At 35.1% G+C, this 21,302-nt stretch overlaps 1 protein-coding gene across 1 annotated transcript in view; it reads left to right on the top strand.

Annotated features, from left to right (window-relative positions):
* The window catches only part of Ube2k (ubiquitin conjugating enzyme E2 K), a 69,445-nt gene that overhangs the window by 25,283 nt on the left and 22,860 nt on the right, over window positions 1-21,302 (top strand). The window contains exons 2-3 of the mRNA XM_026385687.2: window positions 5,768-5,861; window positions 11,283-11,341. Of these exons, the coding sequence (XP_026241472.1) occupies window positions 5,768-5,861; window positions 11,283-11,341 (153 nt within the window). The remainder of the gene's footprint in view (window positions 1-5,767; window positions 5,862-11,282; window positions 11,342-21,302) is intronic.

The following is a 21,302-nucleotide window of genomic DNA, read 5'->3' as shown; positions in this document are numbered from 1 at the left end:
GACTACTAATCCACACCCCCAGCCCTATTTTATATTTTATTTAGAGACAGTGTCTCACTGAGTTTGTTTAGTGCCTTGCAGTTGCTGAGGCTGGCTTTGAACTCGGGAGTCTCCTGTCTCAGCCTCCCAAGCCAGTGGGATTACAGATGTGTGCCACCATGCTTGGTTTACTTTTACTTTTTATTTTGAGACAGGGTCTTGCTAAATTGCTGAGGCTGGCTTTGAACTTGCGATCCTCATGTAATCCTAAATTTCTGGGATTACAGGCATGTATCACAGCCAGCTAGTCTCATATTTGTTCTTTCTTTAGCCTACAAGCATTCTCCAGTTACTTCAGGGACATTACTCTGGTAGGAGTTCCTGCAAAGATTCTCATGAGCTTCTCCCTCTGCTTAAGTTGTGATTCTGTATATTCCCTTGTCTCTCCTATTTGGGATATAGCTCTTTGCCCTGTTGACTTCAGTTTTCTGATGGAGCTAAGAAGAATTTTCATTTTCAGTTTTTTTGTTTTTTTTAAACAGGCTTACTTCTTCCTATGGGAGTGATAACTGCCAATCTTTTTTAGGCTGGATCAGAAGCGAGAGGTCCACTTATTTACTTTTATTTGTAGTATTCAGTTAAATTGTACCACAGTTCTTGTAGATCCCTCAATTGTTGGGTTTTCCAGTTATTGGTTTTTCATTATATTTAATATTCAGTGATTTATATTATAATTTTTAGTATTTTTCCCTTTACCTATAATGAAATCATTTCCTTAGTTTCTAGGAGTGGAAATGATAGGGTAAAGGGTATGATAAATTGTATGGTGTTAATACTTTCTCTTTTTAATATTTATTTTTCAGTTTTAAGTGGACATAATATCTTTATTTTTATGTGGTGCCGAGAATCGAATCCAGTGCGTCACGCACGCTAGGCAAGCACTACCATTTAAGCCACATCCCCAGCCCCAATACCTTCTTTTTAATATTACCTTTAACACAGTGTTACCATTGTGATTTTTATTGGTATCACCTTATGGGTATAGCTTTGTATGGGGTAATGGATGAGGTATTAAGAATTTTGCCAGTATAGAAAATATAAACTGCAATTTACTTTTTTATCTAATTTTTTTTGCATATTGGTGTCCATTTCTAGCACTATTTATTAAAAATACAATCCTTTCTCTGTTCGTTTGGTCCTTTATTAAAGATCAGTTTATTATGTGAGTATGTGTCTATTTCTCGGCTTTCTGTTGGTGTGTGTCTATCCTTTTACTAATTTTGTGCTTTTTAAAAAAAAAATTTTAGATGTTGATGGACCTTTATTTTATTTATTTATTTATATGCAGTGCTGAGAATTGAACCCAGTGCCTCATACATGCTAGGCAAGTTCTCAACCCCAGTCCCCACCTCCAGCTATCTTGATTATTATAGCTTTAATAGTGAGTTTTGAAATCAGATACTGTGAGTCATTCAGCTTTGTTTTTCCTTAATATTGTGTTGGCTCTTCTAGTTTTTTATGTTTAGTTTTCAATGTCTATTGAAATAGCTTGCTGGGGGGCTGGGGATGTGACTCAAGTGGTAGTGTGCTTGCCTGGCATGCGTGCGGCCTGGGTTCGATCCTCAGCACCACATACAAACAGGGATGTTGTGTCCGCCAAGAACTAAAAAATAAATATTAAAAAATTCTCTCTCTGTCTCTCTCTCTCTCTCTCTCCCCTCTCACTCTCTCTTTAAAAAAAAAAAAAAAGAAATAGCTTGCTGGGGAATTTTATTGGTGTTGTGAAGCTATAGATCATGTTGTGAGGAATTGCACCTTTATATTGGTGAACCTCCCTTCTGGTTTTAGAATATAGAATATCTCTGCATTTATTTAAATATTTGTTTTGTTAGGGTTATTATAGTTTTCCCTCCTTCCCCTCCTTCCTTCAGAACCCAGAGTCACTTTGTCATTTAGCCATATTCCCAACCCTTTTTATTTATTTTGAGACAATGTCTTGCTAAGTTGTTGAGGCTGGTTTTGAAATTGCAACCTTCCTGTTTCAACCTTCTGAGTCCGTGAAATTATAGGTGTGTGCCTTGGCCACCTCACCCAGTGAGGTTTGTAGTTTTCTGCATATACACTTTTGTTTTGATACTGTGGATTGAACCCAGGGATGCATAACCATTGAGCCACATGGGGGTGTGGCTTTTTTTTTTTTTTTTTTAAGACAGGGTCTTGCTAAGTTGCTTAGGGCCTCAGCCTCCCAGTTGCTGTGGTTACTGGAGTGCACCACTGCACCTAGCTCTGCATATAGATTTAAAAAATACATTTTGTTAAGTTTACGTCTAAGTCTTTTGTGGTGGGTGCTGTTGTCTCATAGTTTTGGAGACTAGAAGTTTTGAAACCTCTAGGGGAAATTCTTAGCTTCTTGCAGTCATTAAAATGAATGACACATGGTTTGCCATTCATGTACTCTTTTTTGGCTTGTAGGTGTATCACTGTAATCTTTTGTTTTCATGTGACATTCTCCTTATCTTTGTCTTCATAGGCCAATTTCTTTTATGTTATATACAGAGAAATTATGTCTGTATTTCTTCCCTTTTAACAATGGGATACATATCAAATACCTTCTTCTTACTGTTGCTTTTTCTAACATAATTATTTTTACCCCTCTGGTACTTAGAATTGAATCCAGGTTGCTCCACCATTGCATTCTATCCCCAGCCTTTTTTAATTTTTATAATGAGATAGAGTCTCCCTAAGTTCCTCATCCTGATCTTGAACTTGGAATCATGTCTCCCCTTCCAGGTGCCACAGCTTTTGGCTTTTACATCTTAATAAAATAGTTTATGTAAAAATTGTTTAGCTAGGGCTGGGGTTGTGGCTCAGATGTAGAGCACTTGCCTAGCATGTGTGAGGCACTGGGCTCGATCCTCAGCACTACATAAAAATAAAATGAAGGTATTGTGTTCACCTACAACTGAAAAATAAATGTTTTTTAAAAAATTGTTTAGTTAGCTATAGCCTCTTCAAAGTGAACATTAGGAAAAAACAGGACTTCCAGAAGTTCTCCTGTGTTTAGCAGAGTCAGAAGAAAGTGTAGTTAAAGTAGCTTTGCAGCTATCCTTACAAAAGATGTAGTCCCAACGCAGGCATGGTGGCACATGTCTATAATCTAAGCATCTTTGAGGGCCCAAGGCAGGAGGATTGCAAGTTTGAGGCCAGCAGGGGCAATTTAGTGAGATCCTGTGTCAAAATAAAAAATAAAATGGGGTGGGGATGTAGCATAGTGGTAGAGCATTCCTGGGTTCAATATCCATACTGCCAAAAAAGAAGAGTAGTGCAAAAATAACAGTTCTTCAGGGTTTCATCCATAAGACTCCTTAGTTGTTGCAGTCATTAAAGTGAAGACACATTGTTTTTGTATTTATTTTCTGAAATCACATTCTGTTTTTAGATTGGCAGCAGAATTATGAAATGAATTTCACAAAATAGGGCTTTGAAATAAAAGGTTTTGTACTTAATATTGTTAGAACTTGCACACTTGATCTTTGTCTATCTAGGAGACTCATTTAATTCTGGTATACATATTCTCATTTTACAGGAATAAAATTAAGTTAGATATAAGTGACATGTTTATATTAATATCACAAGTGCCAGAAGTAGGATTTAGCACACATCTATACGCTCCAAAAACCATGACTTTTCTAATAATGTCCTCTTTTGCCATTTTTCATGTCTTCCTTATGTTTCTGAGTCTTGAGCTGGGACTTTAAATTAGTTTATGGGAATACTGGGATTCAAATTTTGTATGATTATAAAATAATTGGATGCTTAAATTACGCTGTGGAGGTATAAAGGATCATTGTTTTTGATGGAAAAATTAAACTGAGAAATCCTTGTTTTTTAATGTCCATTTTCTTTTTATCTTATTTATCTGCAGGTAAAGCTTGATCCTAGACCATGTAGTATGCTTTTTTGTAATGGGAGTATATCATGGTGATGGTATTTTCAACTTATTTAGTAAAATTTTCATAAACTAATAGTGTTTTTTTCCTAAGGTGAAAAAAAGATCTATTTTTTTCCCTCTAAATTATTTTTTGGGCGCTGTGGATACATAAAACGATAGAGGTATAAAAATTAATAATTATTCAATATTTTACTAAACAGAATTGGGATAGTTCTAGAAAGCAGATTTTCTAATCTTTCTTTACCTCCTTTATTCGTCCCCAAAACTTTAGTCTAATTACATTCGTTAGTATACTAACATTTTAGGGTATTTCTTTTTAGAGGAGATTAGAGGAAGCTATAGAGGTCTTTTAAAGTAAAGTAAAAGATCTGATTGCTCTGATTTTCCTTAAAAGTTTTAGGGGGAGAAATGGAAATCTATAGTTAATACTTGTGGCTTCTTAAATTGGTCAGTAAAAGTTGGATGCCTTCAGTTTTCATCACATTGTTTATTCTTGTACATACCAGACAAAGTATTTTTACTTTTGCTAAAATGTACATTTCTTTCTCTGCCACAACACCATGAATGGTAATGATTTTCTGGGGCACAGGAAGAAGTTTCTCTTTTGTGCATATTTGTAATTCAATTTCACTTTGTGGATAAAAACATTTTCAGAAAAATATGAAATACTTTGAAGCATAACAAAGGTTATGAAATAAACCAATACTAATTAGAACATTTTAAAAATACATTAAAGTAATTTTGGTAATTCTGTGTTATTAGAAGAGTGTCATGAAGCTGGGCGCAGTGGTGCATGCCTGTAATCCCAGCCATTTGGGAGGCTGAGACAGGAGAATTGCAAGTTTGAGGCCAGCAACTTGGCATGACCCTGTCTCAAAATTAAAAAGAGAAGGGGGATTTATCTCAGTGGAAAAGTATCCCTGGATTAAATTCCTAGCACCTTCCTCACATATATATTTTCAAGAAGTCATATGAAATTTTAGAAATTTGGATTTTAAGTTATACATTGTTTCTGTACTAAAAATATTTAGTATAGAAAAAGTGAAATGTGTGTGTGTGTGTGTGTGTGTGTGGTGAAAGAAGCTGAGGACCTTAAAGCAGATAGTCTTAACACTCTTCCATCCAGTAGGCAAGTTTTAAAAAGATGGTTCCAAAACAGAAAAATTTACTCTTGAAATGTTAGGCAAGACTTTCTGTTATAAAAGTAGATGTATTATGTCTGTTAAGTAAAAATAAGGAATTTAACAAAACAAAATACATATATTGTATATGTGTATTTTGTTTTGTTAAATTTGTATTTTAGGTTTAAATTGAGAGAAGGGAAGGACTTTATATATTAGGAATATGGAATAAAACCAGTAAGATATTAGGATAAAAGCATAAGTGGAGGTACCATTTATAGGCAGGTAGGTACTTGGGAATATTAATGTGAATTCCATTGAACAGAACCGAAGTTCCCTGAAGGTTTAAAATCTTAACTACATTTAACTACAGATGAATAGGTTTATCACTTTGGACTTGACATATGTAGAGTTAGCAAATATAAATAAGTTGTCTGCTATTTTTCTCTAATAACTTTCCCATAAAGTCAACAAGCCATTTGTTCTATTGTTCAAAGTGGTGTTATTTCATTAAGAATATTGAAGTTAATATTTCTTACTTTCCTTGTTTTAAATACTCTTAAACTGGCTAATTACGTCCTAGAAAAGGACAGTTTATTTTTCTAGAGTAGATAAATCTATGAAAGAGGGGCTTTAAGTTTTTTATAGGTAATATTTTAAAATAGGCCTTTTCCTTGTTGACATAACTAACATTTATTTTCTGTTTATTTTTAAGACGAGCAAAAATCAAATTAAAGTAGATCTTGTAGATGAGAATTTTACAGAATTAAGAGGAGAAATAGCAGGACCTCCAGACACACCATATGAAGGCAAGTACTTTTTTCTGTATCAAAATATTGTGCGTATTAGAACTTGTCTGAAACATTAAATCAGAATTAATTTTGAGCATCTATAAACTACATAGAAGGTAACTACATTTGGCTTAGTATATACAGCAATTTTTAAAATGATAAATTTAAACACTTAATCCAGACTGACTTTTCTTACTGAATTTTAGTTAATTTTTTCTTTCCCCAAAAGAGATTTAGCACAGCTAATTTACAGATTGTGCAGGTTAGAATTTTTAAAACATAATAGAATGTTAAGCCTCTTTCTTATATAGTCTGTAGACTCTCAAGTTACCCTTCATATGGTATTTATAACAAACCTTGCCTTAAATTTCTGACTAACTTTGTTTTTGCTTTTTAAAGCTCCTCTCCCATTTGTCATATGGCATTTCATTCACTCATATATCTTCATACTGGTTGTAGTTCATGTATTTAATTTTCTTATTTAGGAAAGTTTTGAGTGATCATTTTTAGATTTATAGAAAAGAAAGTAGATAGCTTTACTTAGTTTATGTTCACAAATTAAGTCTGTAGCTCCTTTACTGTAGACCACAGAATTGAGGGTAAGATATATAGAGAGAAGCTTTAGCATTTTAATTTCTCCTTAGGCAAATCTTCATGAATGAATATTATAAATTTGGATTAAGTAGCATAACCACGGTTCTTGGAATCTAGGTATTCAGATATTTGTTTAGTAGAAAGCATGTAACGATATGTGGTAGCTCTTTAGAAGCATTACATGTATGCATACTCATATATTTGGTTCTTAACAAATCTTATGAGGTAAGTAGAGTTATCACTTTTTTATAGATAAACTTAAGCTCAGAGAAGTTAATTAACTTATCTAAGATTTGATATGAAGTAGAGGCACAGCTGGGATTTGAGGCTTAATAGCCTTTTACTTCAAAGTTATACTTTTAATAACTTGCTACTTTGGAGTGAATCAGGATTGATATTGGAAGGGGTAATTATGATTATTCTGAATATGGTGGTTCTATAATTTGGTGATGAATAGTTAACCCCCCAAATTGAGAAAAGTCTAATATTCTTGAATATTTTTGTCCTTATTCAAAAATTTAAAGACTCTAGTATGTCATTAGCATACTATCTTTTTGAGGGGTGGGTGTGATACTGGTGATTGAACCTTGGAGTGCTTTACCAGTGAGCTATATCCTGAGATTGATTGATTGATCAATTTGGGGGTTAGGTTTTTGCTAAGTTGCCACGGCTGGTCTCTGATTTGGAATCCTCCTGCCTCAGCCTCCTGAGTTGCTATGATTACAGGCATGTGTCACTGAACACTGCTTATTTAGTCCTTTTGATAGTAAACATAGAAGAGACCTTTAGTTATATCTTACAAAAAATTAAGTGTTTGTCTTAATTGCAAATGCTCGTTTATACTTGCTGCTTCTTGAAGGCAGGCATAATAGTTCTTGAATTATTTTTTTAGATTGTATAGATGCTTTATTTTTTTATTTATACTGGGAATTTAACCCAGAATCACTTTATCACAGCTGGATTCTATTCCTTTTTATTTTTTATTTTGAGAAGACAGGGTCTTGCTATGTTGTAGAGGCTAGCCTCAAACTTGGAATCTCCTGCCTCATCCTTCTGAGTTGCTGGAATGACAGGCATGTCCCACCACTCCTGACTAAATGTTCTTTTTGGGATTTGTTTTGTTTTGTTTTTTGAAGGAAGTAAGGCAACAGTATTATTCTAGACTTCTTCCAGCAAATTTTTGTAAGAGACAAGATACTTCCTGAGCTTAGTTGTTAGATGAGGAAAATTTCTTACCTTCTTAGCAACTCTTAATAGGTAAGTGATTTTTAAAAAAAATATATAATATTTTTTAGTTTTAGGTGGACACAATATCTTTATTTTACATTTATGTGGTGATGAGGATTGAACCCAGTGCCTCATGCATGTTAGGCGAGTGCTCTACCATGGAACCACAATCGCAGTCCCAGTGATTTTTTTTTTTTTTTTTTAAATTGGATAAAGCACACTTTTTTGTATTTCTTTTTAGTTAGAAATGTTTGGTAACTAAGTATTTAATCCTGCTTCTGCTTTTAAATAAGACAGTTTTTTGATAAGATTAGGTTTAATATGTTTTTTGGATATTTGAGTTATACTATCTCATTCTGTTCTTTTTGTCATAAGTATTGAGAGTATTGAGATGATCATTTTATTTAGTAAAAGTACCATACAAGTACATAAACTAGAAACTTTCTTTGAAATGTAAGAAAAATGTTTAAATAATGTTTCTTGCAGGGTTCTTACTTTTTTTTGTTTTTTTTTTAGGCTTTTTATTTTTCTTTTTTCTTCTTTTGGTGTTACTGGGGAATCCAACCTATTGATGCTTTACTACTGTGCTAAAACCCCAGCCCCTTTTGTTTTTTATTTTGAGACACAGTCTCACTAATAAGAGTTAGAGACTGACCTCGAACATGCAATCCTCCTGTCTCAGCCTTCCTAGTTGGCAGGATTATAGGTGTACCCCACTGTGCCCGGCTAGTTGTTTGGTTTTTATTTGATGATGGGCATTGAACCCAGGGCCTCTCACATGCCAGGCAAGTGCTCTGTCACTGAACTACACCCCCAGCCTCTTTGTGTTTTTTAATTTTGGTTTAAATTAAAAAGCAAAAGGAGAAGTTTACATGTAGAATGTTAGACATTTTTTTAATCTATTAGGTAATGAGGAAGTCATTTTATATGGTATTTTAAAATAATCAGATTGAGAAGTAGAATATCCATTGAAAAATTGCTGTGATGTGTGTTCATTAAACTCAGTTTTCTTCTTTTGACTAATAAAATAACTCAGTGGTAAAGGAACAATTTACTTTCTTCCTAAAAGTTCTTTTGAGTTTCTAGATTATTTTATGAATTTTTAATGTTAAAAGCTCTTCTTAAAGCAGGGAGTAGTATCTTATATCTTCTGTAGGCCCAGCTACTCAGGAAGCTGAGGCAGGAGGATTGCCTGAGGCCCAGGGGTTCAAGGCTAATCTGGGCAATTAAAAGAGATCCTGCATTGTGGGAGCGGGGGTGGGGGGAGCTATTCAGGAGGTAACTATTTAAAATGAATGCTGTTTTTGTTTTTATGCCTATGTGTTTTCCAGCACTGAGGATTAAACACCCAGGGTTTTATGCATGCTAGGCAAGTGTTCTGCATCCATGATCTCCCTTCCGACCCCTCCCGCTGCCTTTTCCTTTTTTTTCTTCTGAGAATGGGTTTCAGTATGTTGGCCCAGGCTGGCCTTAAATTTGTTATCCTCCTATCTCACTCTCCCAACTAGCTGGGATTACATCTGGTATATACAGTGTGTTTTGTAAAAATTCCCTTATATGTATCAACCTGATTAAATACAATCTGTGACATTTTTGGTCAATGATGGACTATGGATTTGAACAGTGGTCTGTTAAAATTACATTGCCTAGTGATACTGTAACTGTCCTGGTATATTCTTTTTGCACAGTGATGAGATCACCTAATGATGCTTCTCAGAACACATCCTGTTGTTAAACGACACATGAATGGTATTATGGTTAATGCTGTAGTGATTATATATTATAATTTTCAGGTAATAATGCAAGACAGAACATACTCTTGATCTTTTAGGCAGAAGGCTGAGAAACATATAAGACAACATGTAACATGGAGTAGAAATTAAAATATCTCTGGGCTCCTGCACTGCTCATAAGAGATTGTTTTGGACATTCAAGAAATAATAACTTTGTATAAAGGATGGTAATCTGAAATTTAATCAGGAAAAATAAATAGATTTGTAGGAAGAAAAAAGAAGAGCCTATTGTAATGTTCAAGCTAAATTTAATCATGTATATTTGAAGCTAGTATTTATAATTCTGAAAGTTATTTCAGTATTCACAAAATTTTCTATTACCCTTCTGTTACCTGTCCCCTCCCCCTTTTTTTTCTTTTCATTTCTTTATTCTTTACTGCTATCATGTGTTTTGTGATTCAGGCATCTGGTTCTTTTCATGTATTTAATAGATGGGACTCTATTGAAAAGAATTCTAAGAGAAGAATTGGAACTCAAAAGTGCTTAAGGAAAAGGGTACCGAGTGAAATGCCCTTTTCCCCAGATCCAAAATCATCCATTTATAACAATGGAGGAGGTGTGAATGTGAGAGAATGTAGGAAATAACTGGGGAAAGTTTCCTGCTTGACTTTTTTTTAAAAAATATTTTTATTAGTTGTTGAATTTTTTTTTTTAACTTATTTGTATGTGGTACTAAGAATCCAACCTAGGGCGTCTCACAGGCAAGTGCTCTACCGCTGAGCCACAACCCCAGCCCCTTGACTTTTTTAAGAGCTGAGCATATAGAATTTTGATGTTAATAATGCCTGCCCCCATCGGTTTAATCACCTAGTGACTAGTCTTTATCTACTCCATCCCTTGAAAACTATGAAGCAAAATACCATAATTTTATATGTGTTTCAGTAGCACAGTTTTATTTGCTGTTTTCTAATAATATTCTATGTCAATAGGTCGTAAAGTCTTAGGATCGGAAAGTTAGACATAAGATTCAAGACTTATTCCATGAGAATTTCCTGAGAGAAAGTTATCATTTCTTTGAATGCCCTAATTATGAGAAATTAGAAATACTTTTTTAAATATCTGTTTAGTGACTGGTTTCTTAAGACTCCAAAAGAAAAAATGTTGTCTTCTGTTTATATACAGCATTACTGGTTAGAACAGCTTCTTTATAAATTTGCATTTTATATATCCATTTAAAGGAAGAGAATAGTATCTTGTCTTCTTGGATGTCTTATTTTATTTTAAAATATTATTTATTTATTTAAAATATTTTATATTTAAAAAATTAACAAAAAATATTAGCATTTAATTTAGGTCACAAGATAAAAGATTGGGAATTTTTTTTTTTAATTCAAGAGAACCAGTTAGAAATAGATTTTTGAGTTTATGGCCTAATCTATATTCTTTGTCTCTGTACATCTATTCTTTTGTATCTGCTTGCCTTCATTCTTTTTTTTTTTTTCCTTCCACAACCTCCACCCACCCCACCCCCAGTGTTATTAGTGACTCTTTTGTTGACTAGAGGCAACAAAATGAAATGGAAGCTAATTGTTTTCATGAAATATTTGGTATTGGGTTGTCTGTGGATTTAATTTATTCATGTATGTCTAGTCCTGTTCCTCACTGATAAACAAATTGCTGATATGAAAATGGGTCTTATGGATGCTTTAAATAAGTATTAAATAAAAAACTGGTGCTTTTGATGATTTCCTTTTTGGATTTCCACTTTAAAATTAATTTGCAGTTGAATATAAAATAATGAATGTTTTAAAAAGTTTTGTTAGTATACTTGGTTTACATATTTGAGTTGAACAGCATTGTTAACTTTATTTTCCCAATTTTTTAGGAGGAAGATATCAACTAGAGATAAAAATACCAGAAACATATCCATTCAATCCCCCTAAGGTATAGTAAACCTATTTTTATGCATGAACTTTTGAAATATTTTTTATACTTGGCTCTACTAATGTATGTTTTAGTGCTTATTAAAGTTACCACTTTATGAGTTGTTTGCTGTGTTTTAAGATTTCAGGCCATGGCAAGTGGCTTGCTTCTGAAATTAGAATAAAAAGCAGACTTACTCAAAAGCAGCCAGTAGTGGCTTTACATTGGAATAGGGTGTGCATCTGATAATGACTCAGATACTGGGTCTGCAAAAACTTGCAGTGTTCCCAGATATGAGAGAGGTTTTTAATTTGCTCAAAGAAGCAAGTGTTTTAGGGAGTAATGTATTCTTCATTCTTTCAGTAATTATTTGAATATATGTACCAAGGAATATAGCAATAAGGCTTGCACTTCTGCTTTCATGGAGCTCACATTCTATGAGAAGTAATCAGCAAATAATTGCAAAACCATTTTGAATGTGAAGTGGAAATGATCTTACCTTACCCTATGGTCATGTATAACAAGAGGTAGCCTGAGCTGGGGTTTTTTTTTTTTTTTTAACTGAACCTCTTCCTTCATGTTTTTACTTTTGCCACTGTCACAACTTTAATTTAGCCATTCAACTTAGGTACTTACTTACTTCCCTATTTTGCCTGTTATTAATCCCTTCCATTTTAGCTATTTCTAATCTTCCTAAAAACAGTTTAGATTATCCTTCTTTTCGTTCTCTGTTAATAAAAGTCTAAACTCCTTATCTTGGCATTTAAAGTCTCCTACAGCCTGACCCCAATTTTCTTTTCTACCCTTATCTTCCACATCTCCACCCACAACATGGTCTTGTTTTCTAACCTAGATTATTGGCTCTTTGTGGATGATATTTATTCTTTCATGTTTTTTCTCTAATTTTTGCTTGAATCTTTTGACCTTATTTGAAATTCTGGCTTTTTTAAAAGATGAGGGTGAAGTGCCACTTTTCTCCATTAAGCCGTGCCTGTCAGATATTTCCCATTAGCATTTTATAGGATTTATATAGTATCTGCATAAATTTTTGTATTATTTTGGATAAACAGGGTGGGGCTGGGGTTGTGGCTCAGTGGCAGAGTACTTGCCTAGCACATTTGAGGCACTAGGTTTGATTCTTAGCACCCATATGAATAAATAAAACAAAGATCCATCTACAACTTAAAAAAAAAGAATAAACATGGTAATGGGAAGGGTGAATTTATTTATTTATTTTTATTGGTTGTTCAAAACATTACAAAGCTCTTGACATATCATATTTCATACATTTGATTCAAGTGGGTTATGAACGCCCATTTTTACCCCATATACAGATTGCAGAATCACATCGGTTACACATCCACGTTTTTACATATTGCCATATTAGTGACTGTTGTATTCTGCTGTCTTTCCTATCCTCTACTATCCCCCCTCCCCTCCCCTCCCATCTTCTCTCTCTACCCCATCTACTGTAATTCATTTCTCTCCCTTGATTTTTTTTTTTCCTTTCCCCTCACATCCTCTTATATGTAATTTTGTATAACAATGAGCGTCTCCTTCCATTTCCATGCAATTTCCCTTTTCTCTCCGGGAAGGGTGAATTTAGATCAGCTACTAGAATGGGATATCTCTGTTGCTTGATGTACATTTATTTTTTGACATGCTCCCTCCCCTTTTTTTTAATTGTGGCAAAGTGTTCATGACATAAAATTTGCCATTTTAACCTTTTTTAGGTGTGTTGGGGTTTTGTTTTGTATTGTATTGGTACTTGGGTTTGAGTCCAGGGGCACATTACCCTTTACCAATGAGCTATACCTCTGGGTGTTTTTTTTTTTTTTTTTTTAATATTTATTTTTTAGGTGTAGATGGACACAAAACAGTGCCTTTATTTTTATGTGGTGCTAAGGCTTGAACCCGGGTCCTGCCGGTGAGTGCTAGGCGAGTGCTCTACCGCTGAGCCACAATCCCAGACCCCGGTTCTTTTTTTTAAGATTTTATTTTATTTTATTTTTTTAGTTGTAGTTGGACACATACCTTTATTTTATTCACTTATTTTTATGTGATGTTGAGGCTTGAACCCAGGGCATCTCACGTGCTAGGTGAGCACTCTGTCCCTGAGCCACAACCCAGCCACCAACCCCCGTTCTTTTTTTTGGACATGGGGACAAAATGAAAAAGTTACTGAGGGTCTTGTTAAGTTGCTGAGGTAAATTTAGTATCCTCCTGTCTCAGTCTCCTTAGTCGCCGGGATACTAGGATTATAGGTATGCCTCACTGCGTCTGGCTTTTAGATGTATTGCTCAGCAGCATTAAATATATTTTTGTGCAATTGTCATTACCATTCATCTCCAGAACTTTTTTGTGTTTTTGAAGTACTGAGGATTGAACCTATAGCCTTGAGCATGCTGGGTAAATGCTCTACCACTGAACTACATTCCTAGCTTTTTTCAAATTTATGCTTTGAGACAGGGTTTCACTAAGTTGCCCAGTCTGTCCTTGAACTTGTGGTCCTCCTGCCTCAGCCTCCCAGTGTCTGGGATTATAGGTAGCCTCTTGAGAAATTCAGATATAGGCTACAGGTGTGTGCTACCCATTCCTGGATTTTAATTCATTTGTTTTAAAAAACAGAAATAAGATGGAAGAAAGAAAAGTGCTGTAGATGGACTGCTCTCAACCATTATACTTAAAATGACAGGTAAAACTGTCACTTATGGTCTGGGTCAGTGGTAAAGTGCTAGCCTATCATGAGTAAGGCTCTGGATTTGATTCTCAGCACAACATAAAAATAAATAAAGGCATTCTGTCCACCTACAACTACAAAAATAAATAAATAAATAAAGGTTAAATTGTTTTAAAAATCACTGGACTCTCCTTCCATGATCCTGGGAAGAACCAGTAAGGACACAATCTCTGAAAGTATGAGTGTGGTTCTTCCAAAACAGTCAGTCAACAGTTAGTTGAACAGTAAGGGTTCAATCTTACCTCGATTTCACTGGCTTTATGATTTTAGGCAAGTTATCTAATTTCTGTGTACTTCAGTTTCTCATTTGTTTTAAAATCCTCTCCTGGGATTATAAAAATGAAAGGAGTTAACACATGTAAAGTACTTTTCAGTAATTCTATAAAACATGTTTTCCCATCTTAGTATCTTTCAAATAAGAATCCATATTTCAGTGGATTAGCATATCATCATTTAATTGGAAGAAATTTTTGTCTTCTGTGAAGGCACTGAAAGTAATGTTTTCTTGAATAACAATAACAATAAAAAAATGGATGTTGCCTGAGATTTAGTAAAATAGAATACTTAGAAAAGTGCCTTTCGCAGAGCAAATACTTGGTAAATATTAGCTAGAATTAGCCAGTAAGTCACAACTAGTTATTATTTCTTTATTGCTTTGCTGGGGATTGAATGTAGGGTCTTGCACATGTCAGGGAAGTGCTGTATCACTGAGCTGCATCCCTAGCCTCATAACTGTTCATATAATAAAGAATGGCTCGGTGCAGTGGCACATGCCTGTAATCCCAATAGCTCAGGAGGCTGAGGCAGGATGATCACAAGTTCAAAGCCAGCCTTAGCAACTTAATGAGGACTTAACCAACTTAGCAAGACCCTGTCTCAAAATAAAATAATTAAATAAAAAAGGATGGGAATGAGTCTCAGTGGTTGAGCACTTCTGGGTTCAATCCCTAACACCAAAAAAAACCAAATAAACAAAAAACCAAACAAAGAATGAAGGGTTGATAAATGCTCCAGCATGGATGAACCTTGAAAACATGCTAAATGAAAGAAACAGACAATAGATTCTCTACATTAGGTTATCATTTAATGAAATATCAGAAAAGGCAAATCATTATGGACAAAAAGTAGATTGTTAGTTTTTAGAAATGGGGTAGGTTAGAAAGTAATGAATAGTGTAGGCTGATAGTTACAGGATTTCTGTTCTTTTTTTTTTTCTTGGTACCAGAGATTGAACTCAGGGGCACTTAACCACTGAGCCACATCCTCAGCCCTTTTTTGTATTTTATTTAGAGACAGGGTCTAACTAAGTTGCTAAGGGCTTCACCATTGCTGAGGCTGTCTTTGAGCTCGTGATCCTCCTACCTCTACCTCCGCCTCCAGAGCCTCTGCCAGACATGCACCACTGTGCTGGCTAGGATTTCTTTTTGAGGTGATAAAATTTTCAAAAATTAGACTCTTATTGATGGCTAGGCAACTTGGAATATACTAAGAATTATGACATTTTGTACTTTTCTTTCTTCCTTCCTCCCCTCCCCTCCCCCCTTGGTGATTGATCTCAGGGCCTCGTAAATACTAGGCCAGTGCTCTACCATTGAGCTATACCCCTGGCTTAGTGAAATTGTGCACTTTAGGTGGGTCAATTATGTCTCAATAAAGGTGTTTCTTTAGGGTCTGTACTAACTCCAAAGTAATTGCATAGTTCTGGCTCTGTTTTAGCACTTTGAGATATGACCTTCCCTCTTGATCTGCAGTTTTCCTTTTTTTCAGTTATTCATGGTCAATCAGGATCTGAAAACATTAAATGGAAAATTCCAGAAATAAATATTTCCTCAGTTTTAAATTATTTATTATAATAAATTGGTTTTCTTTAGCTATTGTTAAGTAAATTAAACTTTATCATAAGTATGTATGTATAGGAATAAAACCCAGCATATATAGGGTTTAATACTGTCTGTAGTGTGGGGCATACATTGGTAATCTTGGCACCTATTCCTCATGGATAAGGTGAGTATTACTATATTGTTCAGCTAAGATTTGAGAAGATATTAAAAACTTCTGCTTATTTATCTTTTTTTCTGGGTGGGACTAGTAATGGGGTTTTAACCTTGGGCACTCTACCAATGAGTGACATCACAGCAGTCCTTTGTATTTTTTATTTTGAGACATGGTCTTACTAAATTGCAGAGGCTGGCCTTGAATTTGGGATCCTCCTGCCTCAGCCTTTCCAGGCTCTAGGATTACATGTGTAACAACCATACCAATCTTGTTTATTTTAATATGCACATAGCATATTTTCTGTTTATTATTCTCCAATAAATCCTTTACCAGAAGAGCAAAAGTTTACTTCCAGATAGAGAAGATATGTCTTTGAATTATCTGAAAATAGTGAAGGAATTCGATTAATTGTTTGTATACAACCAAGGTTTTCTCAATTGTACTGTATGTAATTAATGAGAAAAACCATTAAATTTTACAGTTATTTCAGTGATTTGTTCTTTTATTAGAAACTAGGTGTGGATTTTCTTTTTCCTTGATTTTATAAGTATACTTTTATATGTGAAATGGAGTATTAAATACTAATGTTGGTAATATTTAACGAGCATTTCCTTCCATGCATGTATGTTGAAAATAAGCATTTTATTTTGTATAACAAGTGAATTAAAACTGGTTTAATAATATTATATCCTTCAGTTTCAATCTTGAAACCGGAAATTCCTGATGGAAATGAACTCCTGTCCCGTAAGAAGTAGGAACTGAAATGTTTGTGGAACTGAAAAATGTGTGAAATGTAGGTTGTGTTCCATAGGAAGAGCAATGATGATTAGCCAGTATAGATAATTGAGAATAGTCTCGATTTTATTATCTTCTGTGCACATGGTGTTCAGATGTGGTTTTTATATTGTTTTGTTTTTGTGGTCTTTGCATGCTCCCTAAAGCTAATGAGTATTCTAAAGTTCCAGATAGTTTGAAAATTAGTTTCGTATGGGAAAATAAGGAGACATGAATTGCTATTAGAAAATATCCTAGTACTATAAACTGTTCCTTAACCTGTTTTTTAATCAAAGGTAATTTTGACTCAAATAGGTCATGATAGGTGTCATTGTACTATTACTTATACTACAGCCCAGCCACGTTCCTTTGGTTCTGTGCTTTTCTTAATGGTAGGACTATGGTCATAAGTGGTGGTATACATGGGTATAAGCTGGATATTCAACAATAGGACAGTATTCAGGGATGCATGGGGTACTAATTCGTAACATTAAGGCCTGAGAAAGGAAGAGGAAGAATTGAAAAAACCTAAGAAGGGAGATAGTTAATGGTGAAGAACAGTAAGGGGAAAAAAGTTAAGGGCTAAAGAGCATTGTATCACACAAAAAATGCTTATGTATGTACTGGTGGATAATGGTGTGTACTCTGATTTCTTTCTTTGTTTGCGCCTTTCTGCCTCTGGGAATCAAATCTTTTTTTTTTTTTTTTTCTGTTAAAAGAGTTTTTTCCTTTTTATTTTTGCAGCATCATTCCATACAAAAGCAATGAAAACACAACAGTTTAACAAGTTTACAATTGAATATCTGTACACATTATCATTTACAGTAATTTTACACTGTCAATTAACTGATTGTAAAAAACATTCTAAGTCGCTCTGTTGCCGTAACTGTCTCATCAGTTAAGACCTACCTAGTGCTATTTACAAGTACCCAGAGACTTTAACTTACATAATGGGAATCAAATCTACAGGCATCACCATGCAAGTACTCTACCAATGAGCTACAACCCCAGCCAAGGGAGAATGATTTCTTTCTGAAATTCAAAATTATTTTTTTGAACTGTAGATAGTACAACAATATAAAAAGTAGCTTAATAATTACCTTAGTCCTGATATTTGCTTGATTCTGCATGTGCATCTTCAGAGAATTATATATAGGAAACTCTTCTTTAATAAGCAAGATGAGCATGACAGTGTATCCTAGTAATACCAGCTCCTTGGGTGACTGAGGAAGGAGGATTGCAAGTTCAAGGCCACCTTGGGCAACTCAGAAACCCTGTTTTAAATAAAAAAGATGAGCAATAATTAGTTCAGTGGTAGAGTGCTTGTTTAACATGCATGAGGGCTTGAGCTCAATCCTCAGCACTAAAAATAAGTAAATAAATAGGAGTAAGTTCACACATCCTCAGATCACTTTTCTAAACTATAAACTTTGTGATATTTTCTTTTTTTTTAAGATGATGATGTTGTTTATGTCTCTCCCCCCCCCCATGTTTCTTACATTTTCAGTAATAATTTAAAATTCTGTTTTCCAATTGTTAAAATATTATTGAACCATTTTGTTTTAAAGTTACAGAGTGCTGGAATTTCTTTCCTTCCTTCCTTCCTTTCTTTTTAAATATTTTTTAGTTGTTGATGTACCTTTATTTTTTATTTACTTATATTTGGTGCTTAGGATTAAACCCGGTGCCTCATACATGCGCTAGGCAAGTGCTCTACTACTGAGCCACAACCCCAGCCCCTGGGGTTTCTTTATGGAAGTTAAAGGCAGTGGTTATTTTCTACCTGTATACATTGAATTCAATTAATGGTAAATATTAAGATGTAAATTTTGTAGTTACAAAGAGATGTTTCCTGTACATAAGCCCTGTATTTATTGTCTTATTTGACCTGGACTGTATTTCAGGTATTATTTATTTTTGAAATAGGTTTGCCATAATATTTAAATTCATATTCCAGTGTGAGGCACTTTGAGATACTGGGGATGGTTTAGGAAGCAGGGTGGATACATTTTTTTTAGGGAAGACCAGACAAGTAAGGCAGAATTATAGAAGTTTGGTGATTTCTTTTCTTTTTTTTTTTTTAAAGAGAGAGAGGGGGGGGGAAAGAGAATTTTTAATATTTATTTTCTATTTCTCGGCGGACACAACATCTTCGTTGGTATGTGGTGCTGAGGATCGAACCCGGGCCGCACGCATGCCAGGCGAGCGCGCTACCGCTTGAGCCACATCCCCAGCCCTTTTGGTGATTTCTGATGCAAGAAAATACAGCATGGGCTGGGGATGTGGCTCAAGCGGTAGCGCGCTCGCCTTGCATGCGTGCGACCCGGGTTCGATCCTCAGCACCACATACCAACGAAGATGTTGTGTCCGCCGAGAACTAAAAAATAAATATTAAAAAAAAAAATTCTCTCTCTCTCTCTTTCTTTCTCTCTCTCTCTCTCTCTCTCTCTCTCTCTCTCTCTCTCTCTCTCTCCTCTCTCTCACTCTCTCTTTAAAAAAAAAAAAGAAAATACAGCATGTTTTGAGAATAGGTTGGGAAGAAGTGATATGAAAACTGAAACTTGAAGGATGAGGAGTGTTATAGTAAGCTTTTTTGCTGCTATGAGCAAAAAGACCTAACAACAAAAATTTTACAGGGGGAAAATTTGTTTGGGGGGGCTCAAGCTTTAAAAAGTCTCAGTCCATAGATGGTGAAGTCCATTGCTCTGGGAGGGAAGGGAGTCAGAACATCATGGAGAAAAGAGTGTGATGGAGAAAGTGGCTCAGGAGATTACACCAAGAAGCAGAGAAAGAGAGAGAGATACAGCTCCTCTCAACAAGGACAAAGTATATACACCAAAAGCATGCCCCCATAGCCCCCCCTCCTCTCGCCACACCCTTTCAGCCTATAGTTAACCATCTAATCCCTACCAGAGGATTAATGCAGTGGTTAGGTGAAGGCTCTCATAACCCAATCATTCACCTCTAAATTTCATTGCATAATGGACACATGAACTTTTGGGGATACCTAATATCTAAACTATAACAAGGAGTTATCTAGTGGCAAAGGCTGAAGAGATATGTTACTGAGAAAATGAATATTCGTGAAGGCCCAGAGGCAAATTACCAATTTGAGTTTCTCTACCTAGAGAGTGGATATGGGGTGGAGGTGAAATTGGAATTTAAGGGCTAGGTGAGGAGTGTGGAATTAAGATAGGTACATGGTGTAATCCCAGGGACACACAAAGCTGAGGCAGGAGTATCTCAAGTTCAATGCCAACCTGGGCAATTTAGCAAGAACCTATCTTTTACAAAAAAAAAAAAGAAAGAAATGCAGGTTGGGGGCTGCTGGGGATGTATCTCAGAGGTAGAGTGCCCCTGGATTCAATTTCTAGTATTGCCTCCCTAGTATTGTGGTCTTACATAAAATAAATGAGAGGTCATTAAAGGGCCTGATAGGGACACAAAATCATATTTTTTAAAGGGGTACACTGCATTCAGTCTGGGAAATGTATTGGAGGGAACAAAAGAGAATAAAATCAAGATACTCTAGTAATCCACTTGAAAAATGATAGTCTCCTTTGAGGAGATGGTTTCGTGTGTGAATGGAGAGAAGTAGGTATCATTGAAAAAAGCTTCTATTTTAAGAATAGAAAAAGAGCAAACATGTTCTAAATGAAGACGTGGAAAATGTACATTAGTTTTAGGGGTTTTGAATTTACTAATAACTTAAAGTGCTTTTTCAGATTGAATATGACTTAGTGAATGAGTAGGAGGTGAGGAAGTAGAGACATAGGACAGACAAATCAAGAAATCACAAAAAGAAGTGGAAGCTACTTAGCTTCTTATCAGAAATAGATTTATAGCATATTAGTGAAGAGTTAATTTTTGTCAAGTATTTAGAACATTAGTAGGCACATACTAATTAACCTGTTACTTAGTTTAGACTAATTGGTCACTCTAATAATAGCCAGGTGTGAGGTGGCTTACACCTGTATTCCCTGAGGTAATATAATATAATTTGAAGATCACAAATTCAAGTCCAGCAAGATACTGTCTCAAAAAAATAAAAAGTAATGGGGAGGGCTGGGGCTCAGCAGTAGCGCACTTGCCTGGCATGTGTGAGGCACTGGGTTCGAGTGTCGGCACCACAAATAAATAAATAGATAGATATAGATAGATAAGGTCTATCAACAACTTAAAAATATTTTTTTTTAAAAAGTAGTGGAGATATACCTCTGGTAGTGTGCCCCTGAGTTCAGTCCCCAGCACTGGGGGGGAAAAAAAAACAAGCCAAGCTTGGTGGTGTACACCTATGCATCTCAGAGACGTTGAGGCAGGAGGATGTTGAGTTCAAAGCCAGCTTCAGCAATTCATTGAGGCCCTAAGCACATTGGTGACCCTGTTTCTCTAAATAAGATATTAAAAAAGGCTCGGTTTGTGGCTCAGTGGTTAAGCACCCAAGGTTCAATCCCTGGTATGAAAAGAACCAAA

Source organism: Urocitellus parryii, chromosome 10, assembly GCF_045843805.1.
Source record: "Urocitellus parryii isolate mUroPar1 chromosome 10, mUroPar1.hap1, whole genome shotgun sequence".
NCBI classification, from domain to species: domain Eukaryota; kingdom Metazoa; phylum Chordata; class Mammalia; order Rodentia; family Sciuridae; genus Urocitellus; species Urocitellus parryii.
This window is presented reverse-complemented; position numbering and strand designations above follow the sequence as displayed.